Source organism: Papio anubis, chromosome 8 (assembly GCF_008728515.1).
Source record: "Papio anubis isolate 15944 chromosome 8, Panubis1.0, whole genome shotgun sequence".
NCBI classification, from domain to species: Eukaryota; Metazoa; Chordata; class Mammalia; order Primates; family Cercopithecidae; genus Papio; species Papio anubis.
In genome coordinates, this window is record NC_044983.1 from 89,894,781 (window position 1) to 89,912,377 (window position 17,597).

Here is a 17,597-nt window from a genome sequence, read left to right on the forward strand (position 1 = left end):
GCACAACCGTTCCTCATCTTAGACCCAAATGCAAGAATAAACTGTTGTTTTGTGGGATACTTTTCTCTATTCTATACCCTGTCAATGTAAGAAAACAAAGTGCTTCATAGAACTTATGAAAAAGTGTGATTTTTCCCTTAAGTCACATTCTCTGGCCAAATGATTGTAATCTGGTTCATGCCTGTAATCCCATCACTTTGGGAGGCCAAAGAGAGAGGATTGTTTGAGGCTAGGAGTTTGAGACCAGCCTGGGTAACATAGTGAGACTTTATCTATAGTAAAAAAAATTTTTTTTTGGCTGGGTGTGGTGGCTCACACCTGTAATCTCAGCACTCTAGGAGGCCAAGGCAGGCAGATCACAAGGTCAGGAGTTTGAAACCAGCCTGACCAACATGGTGAAACCCCATCTCTACTAAAAATACAAAAAAATTAGCCAGGTGTGATGGCACACGCCTGTAATCCCAGCTACTCAGGAGGCTGAGGCAGGAGAATTGCTTGAACCCAGGAGGCAGAGGTTGCAGTGAGCTGAGATCACACCACCGCACTCCAGCCTGGGTGACAGAATGAGATTGTCTCAAAAAAATAAAAATAAAAATAAAAAATAAACAAAAAATCACAACCTCAAAATACAGATCACTAACTAGAAAGAAGCAAAAAAGAAGCAGAAAAAACTTTCTGGATGCCATAAAGTGGGCAAGTGGCATAAAAATAATGTAGAACTGGCCTCCAAGTAGATTTTAACAGCCATAAAATATGGAAACTACTATAATGCTAACAATATACAAAGAAACAGAAAAAACTAAAATTTTTCTAAATATTTAGTAATAATTTATATACCAAATCCAGATCTGTATCAATCTCTTCAGCCTGAAATGGAGTAAACCACATAGATTTCAACTGATCATCCATGACATCAGCAAGCACATAGGCAGTCCTGGAACAAGAAAAGTATCTGGTGAAAAGCAGAATTCCAAAATCAAATTTCCCAAATTTTTTTTTTTTTTTTTTTTTGACGGAGTCTCACTCTGTCACCCAGGCTGGAGTGCAGTGGTGCAATCTCGGCTCCCTGCAAGCTCCACCTCCCAGGTTCACGCCATTCTCCTGCCTCAGCCTCCTGAGTAGCTGAGACTACAGGTACCCGCCACCACTCTAGGCTAATTTTTTGTATTTTTAGTAGAGACAGGGTTTCACTGTGTTAGCCAGGATCATCTTGATCTCCCGAGCTCGTGATCTGCCCGCCTTGGCCTCCCAAAGTCCCAAAGTGCTGGGATTACAAGCGTAAGCCACCGCGCCTAACCCTTTTTTTTTTTTTTTTTTTGAGACAGGGTCTTGCTCTGTTACCCAGCTGAAGTGCAGTGGCACAATCACAGCTCACTGCAGTCGTGATCTCCTGGGCTCAAGTGATCCTCCCACCTTAGCCTCCCTAGTAGCTGGGACCACAGGTGTGCACCACCACACCCAGCTAATTTTTAAAAAATTTTTTGTAGAGATAGGGTCTCCATGTTGCCCAGGCTAGTCTCAAACTCCTGAGCTCAAGCTATCTTCCTGCCTCAGCCTTCCAAAGTGCTGGGATTATATCGTGAGCCAACACGCCCAGTCTTTTAGCTTATCTTCAAGTAAAATCTGTGGAAGGTACAATTAAAATTATTACTTTCTGAAGTATTAAAAGTAGCACCTAAAAAAGAAACTCCAAACGGCAATTAAAAACTAAGTATCCTTAAAAACAAATAACTTTGAAAACTAATTCTGCTGTAACAAGTTTTGACCTTTCAGTAAAATAAAACAAAGCCCTGATTTTATCTGCTACCTTGTTTCTGTACAGCCTGCAAGCTAGCATGATTTGTATAAATTTAAAAAAAAAAAAAAAAAAAACTACAGAAGAATACACAACAGAGGCTATATGTGGCCTGCAAAGCCTAGAATTCTTACTATCTGGCCCTTTATAGAAAAAAAAAGTTTGCTGGCCCTCCCTAGCCTATAGCCATTATAAAACCAACATCTACTCAATTATAAAACATTGTGTATTTTACCTATTGTTAAACAAATTCTGAAGAGATTCTGGAGCTGAAAGTACTGGTTCTACATCCTGGTCACTGAGAGGTAAAGGGTCACCTGATGACTCCAGCATCTGCTTAAGTCCAACTACATTGTCCAACAAAGAATCCAGATTGTCATCATCTTTTGAATGTTCCTATATACAAAAAAAAGCAGAATAAGAAGGTGCAGGTAAAACTTACATCTGTAAACCTACTGACTCTTTAGTAGAAAAGGCTGTATGTTTTATTACTAAGAAATCTGGAACACTGTCCAGAAATTATTAACATTAAACATATTAAAATAAAACAAACACCAAAACACTTGTCATTTTATTTCTAAACAACAGCAGCAAGAGGGTACCCTGCATCCAAGGAACAGACAATTCAAAAACTACTGTCTTCATGTACTCCTTAAAATTCATAACAAGATGGAGGACTTCACTTCAAATTGTTAATTCAAAGAGTTATTTGAAATGGTATAAATACCCAACTAAAGGTTCACTATTTTAAAAAATGTCACTATGAAATACTTGTACTAGTCAAACTGAGAGGAAAATAAGCCTTAGGAATGCTCTGTTTTTGTTTTTCTTTTTTACCAAAACAAGCTTCTCTAGTTCAAGGAACAAATTTTCTGGACTTTCTTCTTTGCTTTGTAGAAGCTGTTTTAACTCTGCAGCATTAATACTCATCGTCCGAGATGGATGAGCTCCCTCTACTTCCATGAGACCATTATCATCTCCACAACATCCCTGTAAATGTCACACATAAGTTAAATTTGAGAGCAGAGAAATTTACAAAGATGCATCCACACTTACTCATATTATCTAAGCCATATGCTGCAATCTTTCTTTCAATGTTTTGATTTTTACATCAGTACAAATGGCTAGTTTTAAGAATGATTTAGATCAAAGGTGAAGTATGCTTTCTTTGAGTAAGACTCACAAAATATTTAAATTGGTAAACATATATTTTACTGGCATCAAGATTTTTCAACAAAATACCCAATGGCAAATACACTGGCAGTTGCAGGACATGTGACACACTGATTGATGCTCAAGAATTAATAAAATGCTTGCTATAACAAAGAACTGATGAAACCTGAAATTATCTTTCTGAAGATAACACAGACAAGTAAAGAACTATCATATTTAACTAAAGAACTATCATATTTAAGACTATATTCTGTCACATAGAAAAGTTAATATTTTCTGCTTTAAAAAGTATGCTACATAATAAAGTGAATTCTGGAGTGATAACATTTCAATACCAGAAAATCCTTCTAGGAAAATAAATCTTGCTTCATGATAAGAAAACCATCCATATTGTCACATACACTTATGGTAGAGAGCCGTATGCCTACCTAAACATTGTATAAAATCTTTAACCTTGTTTTTTTGTTGTCGAGACAGGGTCTTACTATGTCACCCAGGCTGCAGTGCAGTGGCACAATCATAGTTCACCGCAGCCTCGACCTCTTCAGGTTCAAGTGATCCTTTCATCTCATCCTCCCAAGTACCTGGGACTGACTACAAGCACGTGCCACTATGCCCAGCTAATTTTAAAATTTTTCATATAGATGGGGTCTCACTATGTTACCTAGGCTGATCTCAAATCCTGGGCTCAAGCAATCTTCCCACCTCAACCTCCCAAAATGCTGAGATTACAAGTGTGAGCCACCTTGCCTAACCTGTCTGCCTTTCTTTCTTTCTTTTCTTTCTTTCTTCCTTTCTTTCTTTCCATCTTTCTTTCTTTCTTTCTTTCTTTCTTTCTCTCTCTCTCTTTTTTTTTTTTTGAGATGGAGTCACACACTGTTGCCCAGGCTGGAGTGTAACAGCGCAATCTCAGCTCACTGCAACCTCTGCCTCCTGGGTTCGAACGATTCACCTGTTTCAGCCTCCCAAGCAGCTGGGATTACAGGCGTCCACCACCAAGCCCAGCTAATTTTTTGTATTTTTAGTAGAGACGAGGTTTCACCATGTCGGCCAGGCTGCTTTTGAACTCCTGACCTCAAGTGATCCACACCTACCTTGGCCTCCCAAAGTGCTAAGATTACAGGCGTGAGCCACCGTGCCCAGCCTGTTTTTCTTATTTTAAGAAACAGTGTTGGCCAGGCATGGTGGCTCATGCCTGTAATCCCAGGACTTTTGGAGGCTGAGGCAGGTGGATTGCTTGAGCCCAGGAGCTCAAGACCAGGCTGGGCAACATGGCAAAATCCCATCTCTACTAAAAATACAAAAGTTAGCTAGGTGTGATGGTGCACATCTAAAGTCCCAGCTACTCAAGAGGCTGAGGTGGAAGGATCACCTGAGCCTAAGGAAGTCAAGGCTGCAGTGAGCCATGATCATGCTACTGCACTCCAGCCTGGGCGTCAGACGGAGACCTCATCTCAGAAAAAAAACAGAGAGAGAGAGTCTCACTCTTTCACCCAGGCTGAAGTACACTGGCACAATCATAGCTCACTGCAACCCTGAATTCATAGGTTCAAGTGATTTCCCCGACCCCGCCTCCTGAGCAGCCAGAGGTACATGCCACCAAACTAAGTAGGGCAGGCATATTAATGGCTTCTGGAATTGTGCTCATAATATACCATGACTTTGGAAAATATTAATAAGAGAAATCTTTATTTTAACAATAAGATTTTAGAGTGGGGACAATAATCTTTAATTCATGTTTGTATGATAGACCAAAAATACTAAAGCATAATAAACTTTACAGTTACCCCAAAATCACAACATCCAAAACAATCAGTAAATTAAGTAACAAAAATTAAATAACTAAGAGACTAACAAAACTTCATTATTCTGAGTTGCCCTAGCAAGGTAACTCAAAGTCATAAATTTTTTTTTTTTTTTTTTTTTTGAAACAGTGTCTTGCTCTGTCACCCAGACTAGACTGCAGTGACACAATCATAGCTAACTTCAGCCTCCAACTCCTGGGCTCAAGCTATCCTCCAATCTCAGTCTCTCAAATAGATGGGACTACTGGTAGACACACCACATCTGGCTAATTTTTGTTGTTTCTAGAGACAGAGTTTTGCTGTGTTGTACAGGTTGACCTCAAACTTTTGGGCTCAAGCAATCCTCCTACCACAGCCTCCCAAAGTGATGGGATTAGAGGCATGCGCAACCACACTCATCTAAGAATTATTTTAAAATGAACGCACTTGGCCAGGTGCAGTGGCTCACGCCTGTAATCCCAGCACTTTGGGAGGCCGAGGTGGGCAGATCACCTAAGATCGGGAGTTCAAAACCAGACTAGTCAATGTGGTGAAATCCCATCTCTACTGAAAAAGTACAGAAAATTAGCTAGGCATGGTGGTGGGTGTCTGTAATTCCAGCTACTCAGGAGGCTGAGGCAGGAGAATCACTTGAACCCAGTATGTGGAGGTTGCAGGAAGCCGAGATCGCGCTACTGCACTCCAGTCTGGGTGACAGAGCAAGACTCCATCTAAAATAAAATAAAATAAAATGAACTAAAGTGATCTTTTTTACGTTGGATATTTGATATATAAAGTGATTTAACTTATGGCAAAGTATTTCTCTTTTTTTCAAGACAGGGTCTATTTTGCCCAGGCTGGTCTCAAACTCCTGGCCCCAAGAGATCCTCCCACCTCAGCCCACCAACGTGCTGAGATTACAGGTGTGAGCCACCGTACCTAGCCAAAGATTTCAAATTTAAGAAACACCAAATACATACATACATATATACACAAACACACACATACTTACAATTGTGTCAGAGTTAAGAATTTGTCTCATAAATTCTAAAAATGAAGATGCAAGCTCTCCTGTGTCCTTACTAAATGTGCTGACCACTCGTTTCAGTAAACTATGCAGAGCACTACTGTTTTTCCTTAAAGAACTGTAAATAAAGAAAATAAAGGGAAGATATTATCTTAAAATATGAGCGTATAAAACTGGTATGAGAAATGAACTCGGTTCAGACAGAATAAAACTTACTCCATCATTTTTAAAAATGTTAAGAAGTACTTTGGTGTGTCTTTGTACACAAATATAACAAAGAAGCATCAATAGTTACCAACTCCTTTTAAAGCTAAGCTTCAAGTTCTTAAAAAAAAAATTTCCCCCAAATAATACATTTATAAAATTTAACACAAGAGGCTGGGTGTGGTGGCTCATGCCTGTAATCCCAGTGCTTTGGGAGGCCGAAGGGTGTGGATCACTTGAGGTCAGGAGTTTGAGAGCAGCCTGGCCAACATAGTGAAACCTGGTGTCTATTAAAAAAAACAAAAATACAAAAATTAACAGGGAGTGGTGGCACATGCCTGCAATCCCAGCTACTCAGGAGGAGGCTGAGGCAGAAGTTGCAGTGAGCCGAAATCATGCCACTGCACTCCAGCTTGAAGGACAGAGCGAGGCTTCATCTCAAAAAAAAAGAAAAACTTAACACAGAAAACTTGCCAGTTCCCTATTTATAAACCTTTTGACCGGGCACGGTGGCTCACACCTGTAATCCCAGCACTTTGGGAGTCCGAGGCGGGAAGATCACGAGGTTAGGAGATCCCAACCTACTGTGTTACTGGCTAACACAGTAAAACTCCGTCTCTACTAAAAATACAAAAAATTAGCCAGGTGTGGTGGTGCATTCCTGTAATCCCAGCTACTGTGGAGGCTGAGGCAGGAGAATTGCTTGAACCCAGGAGACGGAGGTTGCAGTGAGCCGAGATTGCGCCACTGCACTACAGCCTGGGCGACAACAAAGAGAAATAGATTAAATTCAAAAATAAAAATGTTAATGGAAAAAGCATGGGTTCAAAATCGAACTATACCAATTACTAACCACTACACACATGGAGTCATACTTCCATGGTCTATCAAAAACTAGGGCCCTATTAGAATGCCTAACATTTTAAAACTTGCAATACCAACTTCTGGTGAGGATGAGGAGCAACTGGAGCTCTAATACCCTGCTGGTGGGAATGAAAAATGGTATCTCTACTTTGGAAAACAGTTTGGTAGTTTCTTTTAAGGTTAAACATACACCTATCTTACAACCCAGTAACCCCACTCCTAAGTGTCTACCCAAGAGAAATGAAAACTGAGATTCACACAAAAACCTGTATGCAAAGCTTTATTCATAACCACCAAAATTTGAAAACAATCCAGATTGCTAGAAAATTAGTCACCAATAAGAACAAATTGTATGACTCTAAGCATCTGTCAAAACACATAGAACTGTACACCATAAAATATAAATTTGACTAGATATAATTTTTTTATATCTGTAATGCCTGTAATCCCAGCACTTTGGGAGGCTGAGGCAGGCGGATCACGAGGTCAGGAGTTCGAGACCAGCCTGGCCAACACACTGAAACCCTGTCTCTACTAAAAGAAAAAAAAATACAAAAAATTAGCTGGGTGTGGTGGCGGGCACCTGTAATCCCAGCTACTCAGGAGGCTGAGGCAGGAGAATCACTTGAACATGGGAGGCGGAGGTTGCAGTGAGCCAAGATGGCACGATTGCACTCCAGCCCAGGTGACAGTGCAAGACTCCATCTCAAAAAAAAAAAAAAAAAAAGAATGCAGACTATGACCAATGAATCCAACTGTATTACAAATGAATCATATAACGAAACTGAAGGAGACAGAGAAGAAAGAAGCTGACATAAATAACTTTGAAAAACAGCTTTTTGACTGGATATACAAAGGCTACAGACAAAAAGAACCATATACAAACACTGTACTCCTGTTGCTCAATTTGTTTCCCACAGGAGTATGGTTTAGTAATGAGTTTGAGACTGCTATTTCATTTGTAAACTAGGGCTAAACAAATAAGCAAATATAGATAATGAGAGCTGAATTTCTCACTGTTAGAGAATAAAATAAGAAAGGGAAAATGCTAGAATTCACTTCTGGTACTGGATCAAAGTTAAAGTATTAGTATGGGCCAGGTGTGGTGGCTCACGCCTATAATCCCAGCACTTTGGAAGGCAGAGACAGGTGGATCACTTGAGCCCAGGAGTTCAAGACCAGCCTGGGCACCAGTTGAAACCCTGGCTCTACAAAAAATACAAAAATTAGCCAGGCATGGTGGCTTGTGCCTGTAGTAGTACTTGGAAGGCTGAGGTAGTGCATAAAATTTCCACACACTATTCAGTAGAATGTATAGTCTGTGGTTTTTGGATGGAATGTTCTGTATCTATCTGTTAAGTCCATTTGTTCCAGGTATAATTCAAATCTATTGTTTCTTTGTTGACTTTCTGTCTTGATGACCTCTCTAATGCTTTCAGTGGAGTATTAAGGTCCCCCCCACTATTATTGCGTTGCTGTCTATCTTATTTCTTAGGTCTATTATTAATTGTTTTATAAATTTCAAAGCCCAGTGTTAGGTGCATATATGTTTAGGATTGTATTATTTTCCCATTGGACAAGGCCTTCTATTATTATATAATACCCTTCTTTGTCTTTTTTTAACTTTTTTAACTTGCATGAAATGTCTTTTTCATGCAAATGAAGGAGGATCAGGAGAAGTGCTTGAGCCCAGGAAGCGGAGGCTGCAGTGAGCTGAGATCACGCCACTACACTCCAGCCTAGGTAACAGCATTAGAACCTATCTCAAAACAAAGAGACAGACAAAAAAACCCACCAAATATTAGTATTAATTCACTTCCTCAAAAACATATATAAATTAACACATTTATTGTTTTAAATTGTTTCTCAGACATATGAGGCATGCTTTTTGCAACTGTTCTCTCCAGGATATTAGCATGTTTTGTTCCTCACCTCTTTCAGGTCTTCATCTTTGTTCAAGGGTCACCTTCTTAGCAAGTGCAAGGGGCTCCCTGATCAAGTTCCCATATTTCAAATGGCAACTGCCATCCTCACCTCTGACCCTTACTATCCTTCTTCCGTATTCTATGTTTTTTCTGTAACATACTATGTATTTTATTTACTTATTTATTGTCTGTCAACCCACAGTAGAGTGAAAGCACCAAGAAGGCATGGATTTTTTTTTTTTTTTTTAACTGAATTCCCAGTACCTAAAATCAGTGCCTGGTCCAAAGAAGGCATTCAATAAATGTCTGTGGACTAGACGAATCTAGTGTGTATTTTCATTCCTTCATAGTGCCTACTAGGTACCAGGTTTCTAGGTGCTGGGGAGTGTGGTCAATGTAGCTTATATTCTAGTGAGGGAGACAAGCAAACAAGAAATGAATCCATATAATGTGATGTATAAATCCATATAATGCAGTGGAAAATATGAGCAGGGACATAAAGGGCAGGCTATTTAGACAGGAAATATATTCATACAGATACCAGAATGAAGTGATAAAATAAGTCATCAAAGAATCTAGGGGAAAAACGTTTTAGGACAAAACAAACAAGCCTGGAGATAGGAATAAGCCTGACAAGTGAACAAAAAGTGAGGATAAAAGGGCTATAAGATGACTCAGGGCCAGACTTTATAAAGCCTTACAGATCATTATAGAGAGTTTGCATTTTAATTGAGGTACAATAGGAAACCATTAGAAGGATTTCAGCAGAAATCGTGTTTTAAGTTTTAAAAGATTACTCTGGCTTCTGAGAGAATGAATTTTAGAAAGCCAAATGGTGGAAGAAAGGATACCAATTAGGAGGCTATTGCAATGGGCTATGCTAGAAATGATAGTGGCCTGGATAAAGGTAATAGCTACAGAGGTAGAGAAGAGGGATCAGATTCAGGATGTATTTTGGAGAAATAATCCACAGGACTTAATGAGATGCCATTAGATAGTCAAGTAGAAATATCAAGTAGATTAATGGGTTACTTGGAGCTTAGCAGAGAGATAAAGGTTAAAAGGGAAAAAGGGAATAGGTTAAGAGGACTTAGGACAAGGTTACAGATAAGAAAAAAGGACCAGAAACATTAAGTCTAGGAAACCCAACAAAATCATAAATAATACAACAGCACAGGTATACGAAGAAAATTTGTGGGAGTACCTAACCCAACTAGGAAAGCTTTTTGGCTTTTGTGGAAGTGCAGTGTATGAGGTGAGTTTCAAAGGACATGGAGTAAGTATCTAGGCAATAGGAAAAAGGTTAAAGGCTTTGGTGAGAGATTGGATGGGGGCAGAGCATGAGGAATGGATGTGAAGCAGGTGTCATCAACTGACAGCAAATACAGAAGACACAGGTATGTCAGGACAAGGAGATGGAGAAAGGAAGAGCCAGCACCAAACACAGTATCTGCAATGTAAGTTTTCAACCAGTGCTGCAAGAATTAATGAGAAAGAGGCAAAAGTATGTTTCCTCATCCTTACTATCTCATAATCCCATGTAGTTTAATAAATCTAAGTATTAGCCAGGTATCTTCCCTCTTCCTTCTCCTAGCAAAGAAAAACATCAGGGCATGGACAGAAAAATTAGAGTAGAGTAGAAATTATACTCGACAGTGAGCAGTCTGAGGTTTATATCATTTCTTTTTCTTTTTCTTTTTTTTTGAGACAAGGTCTCGCTCTGTTGCCCCGACTAGAATACAGTGGCATGCTCACTGCAGCCTTGACCTCCCAGGCTCAAGCAATCCTCCCACCTCAGCTTCCCAAGTAGTTGGGACTACAGGTGTGTGCCACCATGCCCAACTAATTTTGTAAATTTTTTTTATAGAGATAGGTCTCCCTATGTTGCCCAGGCTAGTCTCGAACTACCAGGCTCAAGCGATTCTCCCACCTCAGTCTCTTGAAGTGCTGAAATTATAGATATGAGCCACCATGCTCAGCTATTTATATAAGTTCAGATTAATTTTGTCCTAGCCACTCCTCTAGAAAACAAAATATGGTCAGCTCTCCATACCCATGGATTCTGCATCCACAGATTCCACCAACCATGGAATGAAAATATTATAAATAAATAAACAAATATATGAATAAAAAATAATACAAATTTTAAGATAGAGCAAATTATTTACGTAAATTATTTACATAACATTCACACTGTATTATAATTATAAGTAACCTAAGGTGATTTCAAGTATATAAGAGAAATACTGTACCATTTTACATAAGGGACTTGAGCATCTATAGATTTGGGTATCCAATTCCCCATGGATACTGAGGAACTGTACACAGAATCTGCATTTTAGCTTTAAGGTCTATAAAATCCCTCTAGCATCCATCACCTCTGAGGATACAACAACGAAACAAAGACCTTAAGGCATGAATTACCATCCCTGGAACAGTGAGATTTCCTTCCAAATACCGTACCATGCCCACAGTAATTTGTGTATCTATTCATTTTATTATCTTTAATCCCAAAGATTCTATTATTAGCATGACCTTTCATTGCTAATTAATCTTTTCCATACACACAAAATTTCTCCCATGAAAGAAATCATTTCTTCAACTTTCTACAATAGGTATGAATTAATGTGGGGTGGGTGGGTAGTGACAGAATGAAAAAATTAAATCTAAGAGTATATTAAATTAGACAAATCATTACCTTTTTAAATGAAATAATCCATAATCATGCTCTGCAAGAAACATCATTGTTCTGACACACGTCAGTAAACAGTTGTAACTGCTCTCAGAGTTAGCCAGCGTAGCCAACAGACAGTCACAGATTGAGGCCATCAATTCTTTATTTGGTAGAGAGTTGGAGAGCTGCTCCAGTTCAGAAATAGAACCTTCAGAAGAGCTTGGTAAAATAAGTGCAATGTCCTGTGGGGAGCAAGGGGAAAAAAATCAATTTTTTAAATGATTATCACCATCACTTAGCACTTTTGAGAAATACATAGCAATTAATATTCAATAACTATCTCATTAAAATATTGTTGCTACTGTTCCATCCCAAACATATACTTAAACACATTAAGAATAATGAAATTGCCGGGCGCAGTGGCTCAAGCCTGTAATCCCAGCACTTTGGGAGGCCAAAACGGGTGGATCACGAGGTCAGGAGATCGAGACCATCCTGGCTAACATGGTGAAACCCCGTTTCTACTAAAAAATACAAAAAACTAGCCGGGCGAGGTGGCGGGCGCCTGTAGTCCCAGCTACTCGGGAGGCTGAGGCAGGAGAAGGGCATGAACCCGGGAGGCGGAGCTTGCAGTGAGCTGAGATCCAGCCACTGCACTCCAGCCTGGGCCACAGAGCAAGACTCCATCTCAAAAAAAAAAAGAATAATGAAATTACTTTTCCCTTTTAAAAAAGTTAATATAAGGATATACACCTAAAGGAATAAATATTTAAATATTTTGATTTACTTTTAAATGACATCTTTAAAATTTTTTTTTCTTTTGGTATTGCAGTAAATATAGTTTCTGTTTTCAAAAGGTTAAAGGTAAAAAGTATTTTGTACTAAAATAATTAACGTACTGTATTATTTATTCATTTGTATCTTTTTTGGTTTATAAAGAAACTTTTCAGAGAAATAAAGCTTTTTTTTTTTTTTTTGAGACGGAGTTTTTTACTCTTGTTGCCCAGGCTGGAGCGCAATAGCACAATCTCGGCTCACCGCAACCTCTGCCTCCAAGGTTCAGGCAATTCTCCTGCCTCAGCCTCCCGAGTAGCTGGGATTACAGGCATGCGGCGCCACACCCAGCTAATTTTGTATTTTTAGTAGAGACAGGGTTTCTCCATGTTGGTCAGGCTGGTCTCGAACTCCCGACCTCAGGTGATTCACCTGCCTCAGCCTCCCTAAGTGCTAGGATTACAGGCATGAGCTACCACACCTGGCCAGAAATAAAGTTTAGTATACATTAATACTGCAATTTAAGGCTCAGCACAGTGGTTCACACCTGTAATCCCTGTACTTTCGGAGGCCAAGGCAAGTGGATTACTTGAGGCAAGGAGTTCAAGACGAGCCTGGCCAACATGGTGAAACACCCTTCTCTACCAAAAATACAAAAATTAGCCAAGCATGGTGGCGCATGCATGCAATCCCAGCTACTGGGAAGCTGAGGCAAGAGAATCACTTGAACCCAGGAGACGGAGGTTGCATTGAGCCAAGATCGTGCCACTGCACTCCAGTCTGGGCAACAGAACCAGACTCCATCTCAAAAACAAGCAAACAAAAAAACAAAAAAAGCCCCCTACAATTTAAAATATCAGAAAGTTGGATGGATAGAGGAGATGAACATTTAACCACAGTCTTTCAATCAAATAGTTCCCTCTACTTTTTATATATATGTATATACTTCTAAATTCAAGTTTTCCAATGCTAAGCAAGTTTAGCTAATGATAACTCTAAAAACTCTCACTACTCTTTATAGAAGTAAACTGAATTTTTTTTTGAGATGAAGTCTCCCTCTATTGCCCAGGAGTGCAGTGGTGCAATCTTGGCTCATTGTAACCTCCGCCTCCTGGGTTCAAGCTGGGACTACAGATGCGTGCCACCACGCCCAGCTAGTTTTTTTGTAGTAGAGATGGGGTTTCACCATATTGGCCAGGCTGGTGTCAAACTCCTGACCTTGTGATCCACCCACCTCGGCCTCCCAAAGTGCTGGGATTACAGGCGTAAGCCACCATGCCCAGCCAAAAGTAAACTGAATTTTACAAGAGCATTTTGGATTATGTTTTATCATCTTTAATTACTTCAACATACTGCAAACTCATATTCAACTTGGCTTAAAACTATAAAACAAGGCTTGAATCAGAAGGAAAACATGGCAAAGTGAGGCCATCAATGAGATTCGTGTGACCAAGGCAGCTAGGATGCCATAGCACTGTTCAATGTAGTCATGCAACCCAAAGTGGATTACATAAGAAATACCAATCAAGTGGACACTTTGAGGTACAAGCACTTAGAATACCCTTTCTACCAGGTCCCCTTCTTTGTGAAAACAAGTCACACACACACACACAAAAAAGTTCTTTCTTGACCTGGGTCTTAAAGGTAACCAAACTGAGAATCTGTTAAGGTAGAAAAATAGTCTTCCAACGTGGGACTCTATTCTGCCTGAAATAAAAAATCACATTTGATGACCACTTAGCAAGAGCATTCTGACAAGCTAAAACGGTATTAGGCATAGAAATCTCCAAAGATCTCAATCATAATGGGCTTTAAAAGTTAAAACAGGCCAGGCGCGGTGGCTCAAGCCTGTAATCCCGGCACTCTGGGAGGCCAAGACCGGCGGATCACGAGGTCAGGAGATCGAGACCATCCTGGCTAACACGGTGAAACCTCGTCTCTACTAAAAAAAAAAAAAAATACAAAAAACTAGCTGGGCGTGGTGACGGGCACCTGTATTCCATCTACTCGGGAGGCTGAGGCAGGAGAATGGTGTAAACCCGGGAGGCGGAGCTTGCAGTGAGCCGAGATCGCGCCACTGCACTCCCTGGGCGACAGAGCGAGACTCCGTCTCAAAAAAAAAAAAAAAAAAAAAAAAAGTTAAAACAATTCTCATTAACCCATGAAACTATAAACTGGAAGTCAATAATATAGACAACAGGAAAAAAATAGTACTACTGTTAGCCAACATCTATAAGCAAAGTAGTCTGAAACACACTAAAAGTGTAGTAGCCTTCAAAGGTTGCCCTAACAAGAGAACACATTAATTCAATCAAGCTATGAAATTTAAGAATGACTTGGCGTAGCCAGGCATGGTGGCTCTCGTCTGTAATCCCAGCACTTTGGGAGGCTGAGGCAGATGGATCACCTGAGATCAGGAGTTCAAGACCAGCCTGACAAACATGGTGAAACCCTGTCTCTACTAAAAATACAAAAATTAGCCAGGCATGGTGGTATGTGCCTGTAATCCCAGCTACTCGGGAGGCTGAGGCAGGAGAATCACTTGAACCTGGAGGGGCAGAGGCTGCAGTGGGCTGAGATCGCGCCATTGCACTCCAGCCTGGGCGACAGAATGAGACTCCATCTCAAAAAAAAGAATGACCTGTGTAATGTAGTTGGAAGGAAAATGAATTAGACCCTAAAAAATACCGAAACAGTGGCACATAAAGCAATTACCCAAGGTTATGATCTTATAAAGGAAAGAAAAAAGCTCTTCAGAGAAACCCATGAACAATAGCAGGAATAATAAAACATAGGTGAGAGCTGTTCATTCACGGCCAAAATTTACACAAGATGCTTAAATACACACACACAGAAACTTTATAAAATAACTATAAATACCTGATCACAGAGAGACTGCAAAATGGATGTGACATATTCAACACACTGTTGGCGAATAACACTGTCTCCAGGAGACCGCACCAAAGCTAAAAGATCCTGGAATATCTCTGCGTATCTTTCATCACCTTTAATAGTTCCATTAATTAGATGCAAAATAGCTAATTTACAAGCTTTGTTTGAAGCCAGAGCATCAAGAAGAGCAAGCAACCTGGTGGTTTGGCTAGTATACTGTTTTTCTTTATCTTCTGAAGTGCTGAAATAAAATCAATACATTTAGTAAACAAAGTTCTTGATCTTAAGGCATTGTTTAATATTTATTTCTCAATACACATCAACTTACACAAATTTTGCATAAAACATTTAATTCCTTGGGTATAATGACAAATTCTCTGGAATTTTACAATGACTGCAAAAATTTTATAAATTCAGGTTTCCAATAATATATTTTCTTAAATCAGAATACTTCTTTAGGATTTACCATTTGAAAACCCCAAATCAAGACCTTCAAGATATCGTCCACATGAAATGATGAAATAAAGCTTTCTCATTTTAAAAGTCTGTTAACTATTCATATATACATATGTGTGCATATGTAGGTATATGTGTATATTTACATGTATATATGTTATCTGGGCATTACAAACCCTAGTTTCCAAATTGTAAGGGAAAAAATACATGTGTCAAAAATAACTTGAGGAAAAAATTTTTAATGCAAAATGAAAATACCTTTGCAAGTCTTCTACAATCAAATCCAACACAGTTCTCATAATCAGAAGTGCAGTTGGTGAGGCAAGGTCACACAATTGAACACAAATACGCCGTAACATATGTTGAATGGGCTGGCAGGTTGTGCCAGAGAAAGAGCGAACTATTTCTTGGAGCAACTTTGCTTGAACATGAAGGTGCATGCTCCACAATTTTCGGGTGTTGAGTGCCACTGATATATCATGTGGCTCAATAACCTGTTAAAAAAGTATAATGTGTGTGTACGTAGATTTTTTAATATTTATTTATAGTCACAAAAACTGTTCAGGAAGAAATGTTATGAAAAGAACATTTTTACTGCATGCTTAAAACATTTAATTTTCTATTATACAGTTAAACATTTGCTTGAATTCAATGAGTCTAAAAAATCTTATTGTTCTCAGGTTAGCAGTTAGTTGAGTAGAGTCCATCGGTGAAGCAACCTAGTTATTGGCAAATTCTAACACATGGTAAGGAGGGGGAAAAGGATGTAAAATAACAGAAATATGTAAGTACAAACATACATAACAGCATAATAAAACTCACTTTAACAAAATTTATTTAAAATGTTACCCCCATATTTCCTCAATGACCAACTTGTTGCAGTTTTATCTCCCCCTCATCCGGTTATTTTATGTCTTTTTGGGAGGAAGGGAGATGAGGGTTTTTGTTTTTTAACAAAATCACTGGCTTTTTAAAAAGTGTTACTGCAGTCATTTATAAGATGCATGTTATATGGAAGTGATACCTGAGTTGTTTGCATGGGCAATGGAAGAGGCAGCAGCTCTGAAAGGAGTATGAGTCCAGAAAAAAATCCTTCAGGAACCTTCAAGATTGAAGAAAGAACTTCTTTTAACATTAAAGACCAAGTATTATTGGCCAGAGTCTCTTCTGAGATTGTGAGTTTTTCATTAACTCCTTGTGTAAAAGTCAGTAAAATATCAATGATATCATTCTGAATTTTCTGTTCATCACTATCCAAACGACCTGAGAGGGGGATAGAGCACAGGAGCATATGTAAAGTAACAAGCGCTGAAGGAACACGCATGTCCTTAAACTCAAAGGATCCACCTCTCAGGAGTTCTGTTAACATAGTTTTAAGAAGAGTGAGTGTGCAGCGAGCCATTGAAATAGTAGTAACTCTGTGAAGGGTAGTCCCCATGTTGACATGGAGCCTCCAAGGCTGAGTCAGAATACTGTTCAATTTTTGCAGAACTCGAATAAACGTGTCCATTCCTTCAGCAGAAAAAAGCTGAATAACAGCAAGATTCCATTTCAGATCTTTCTGTTGACCTTTATATAGGATAAGGAAAAGAAACAAAACTAATTACATATATGCTAATAACTGATTAAGAATTATTATTAAACTAAATATTTAATATTTATGATAAATGATTTTTATTACATTTATAATAAATGATTTTTATTATGATAAATATTTACTTATATTTAATTAAAATGATATTTATCATTATTAAATGATGTTTAATAATTATTAAACTAAATATTTAATAAATGATATTTATTCTAGGCTTAAGAATCATAGTTTTTAAAATACAGTAGCCACATTACCTTCAACAGGAGGTGGTGGGCATGCAACATTACAGAGAACACGTAAGGCAGTGGTAAGGCCAACTCCTTCTGGGGTCATCAAGTTATCAATATTCTTTAAAAATAAAAATGAACAGAATATTACATTTCTTAGTACCCATGAGATCAACAGAAAATTCCAGACAAGGAATTACTTAAAAAT

General features: G+C 38.8%; 1 protein-coding gene across 2 annotated transcripts in view; it reads right to left on the reverse strand.

The window, feature by feature from the left end:
* Positions 1–17,597, reverse strand: part of VIRMA (vir like m6A methyltransferase associated) — a 64,913-nt gene that overhangs the window by 5,526 nt on the left and 41,790 nt on the right. Inside the window, exons 12-20 of one of the 2 annotated variants that reach the window (XM_003902980.5) lie at positions 17,417–17,510; positions 16,593–17,137; positions 15,827–16,062; positions 15,101–15,353; positions 11,471–11,688; positions 5,765–5,897; positions 2,633–2,785; positions 2,031–2,191; positions 838–934 (exon numbers count right to left, since the gene is read on the reverse strand). In XM_003902980.5, the coding sequence (XP_003903029.2) occupies positions 838–934; positions 2,031–2,191; positions 2,633–2,785; positions 5,765–5,897; positions 11,471–11,688; positions 15,101–15,353; positions 15,827–16,062; positions 16,593–17,137; positions 17,417–17,510 (1,890 nt within the window). The remainder of the gene's footprint in view (positions 1–837; positions 935–2,030; positions 2,192–2,632; positions 2,786–5,764; positions 5,898–11,470; positions 11,689–15,100; positions 15,354–15,826; positions 16,063–16,592; positions 17,138–17,416; positions 17,511–17,597) is intronic. The other variant, XM_021942506.2, reaches the window with a different exon arrangement.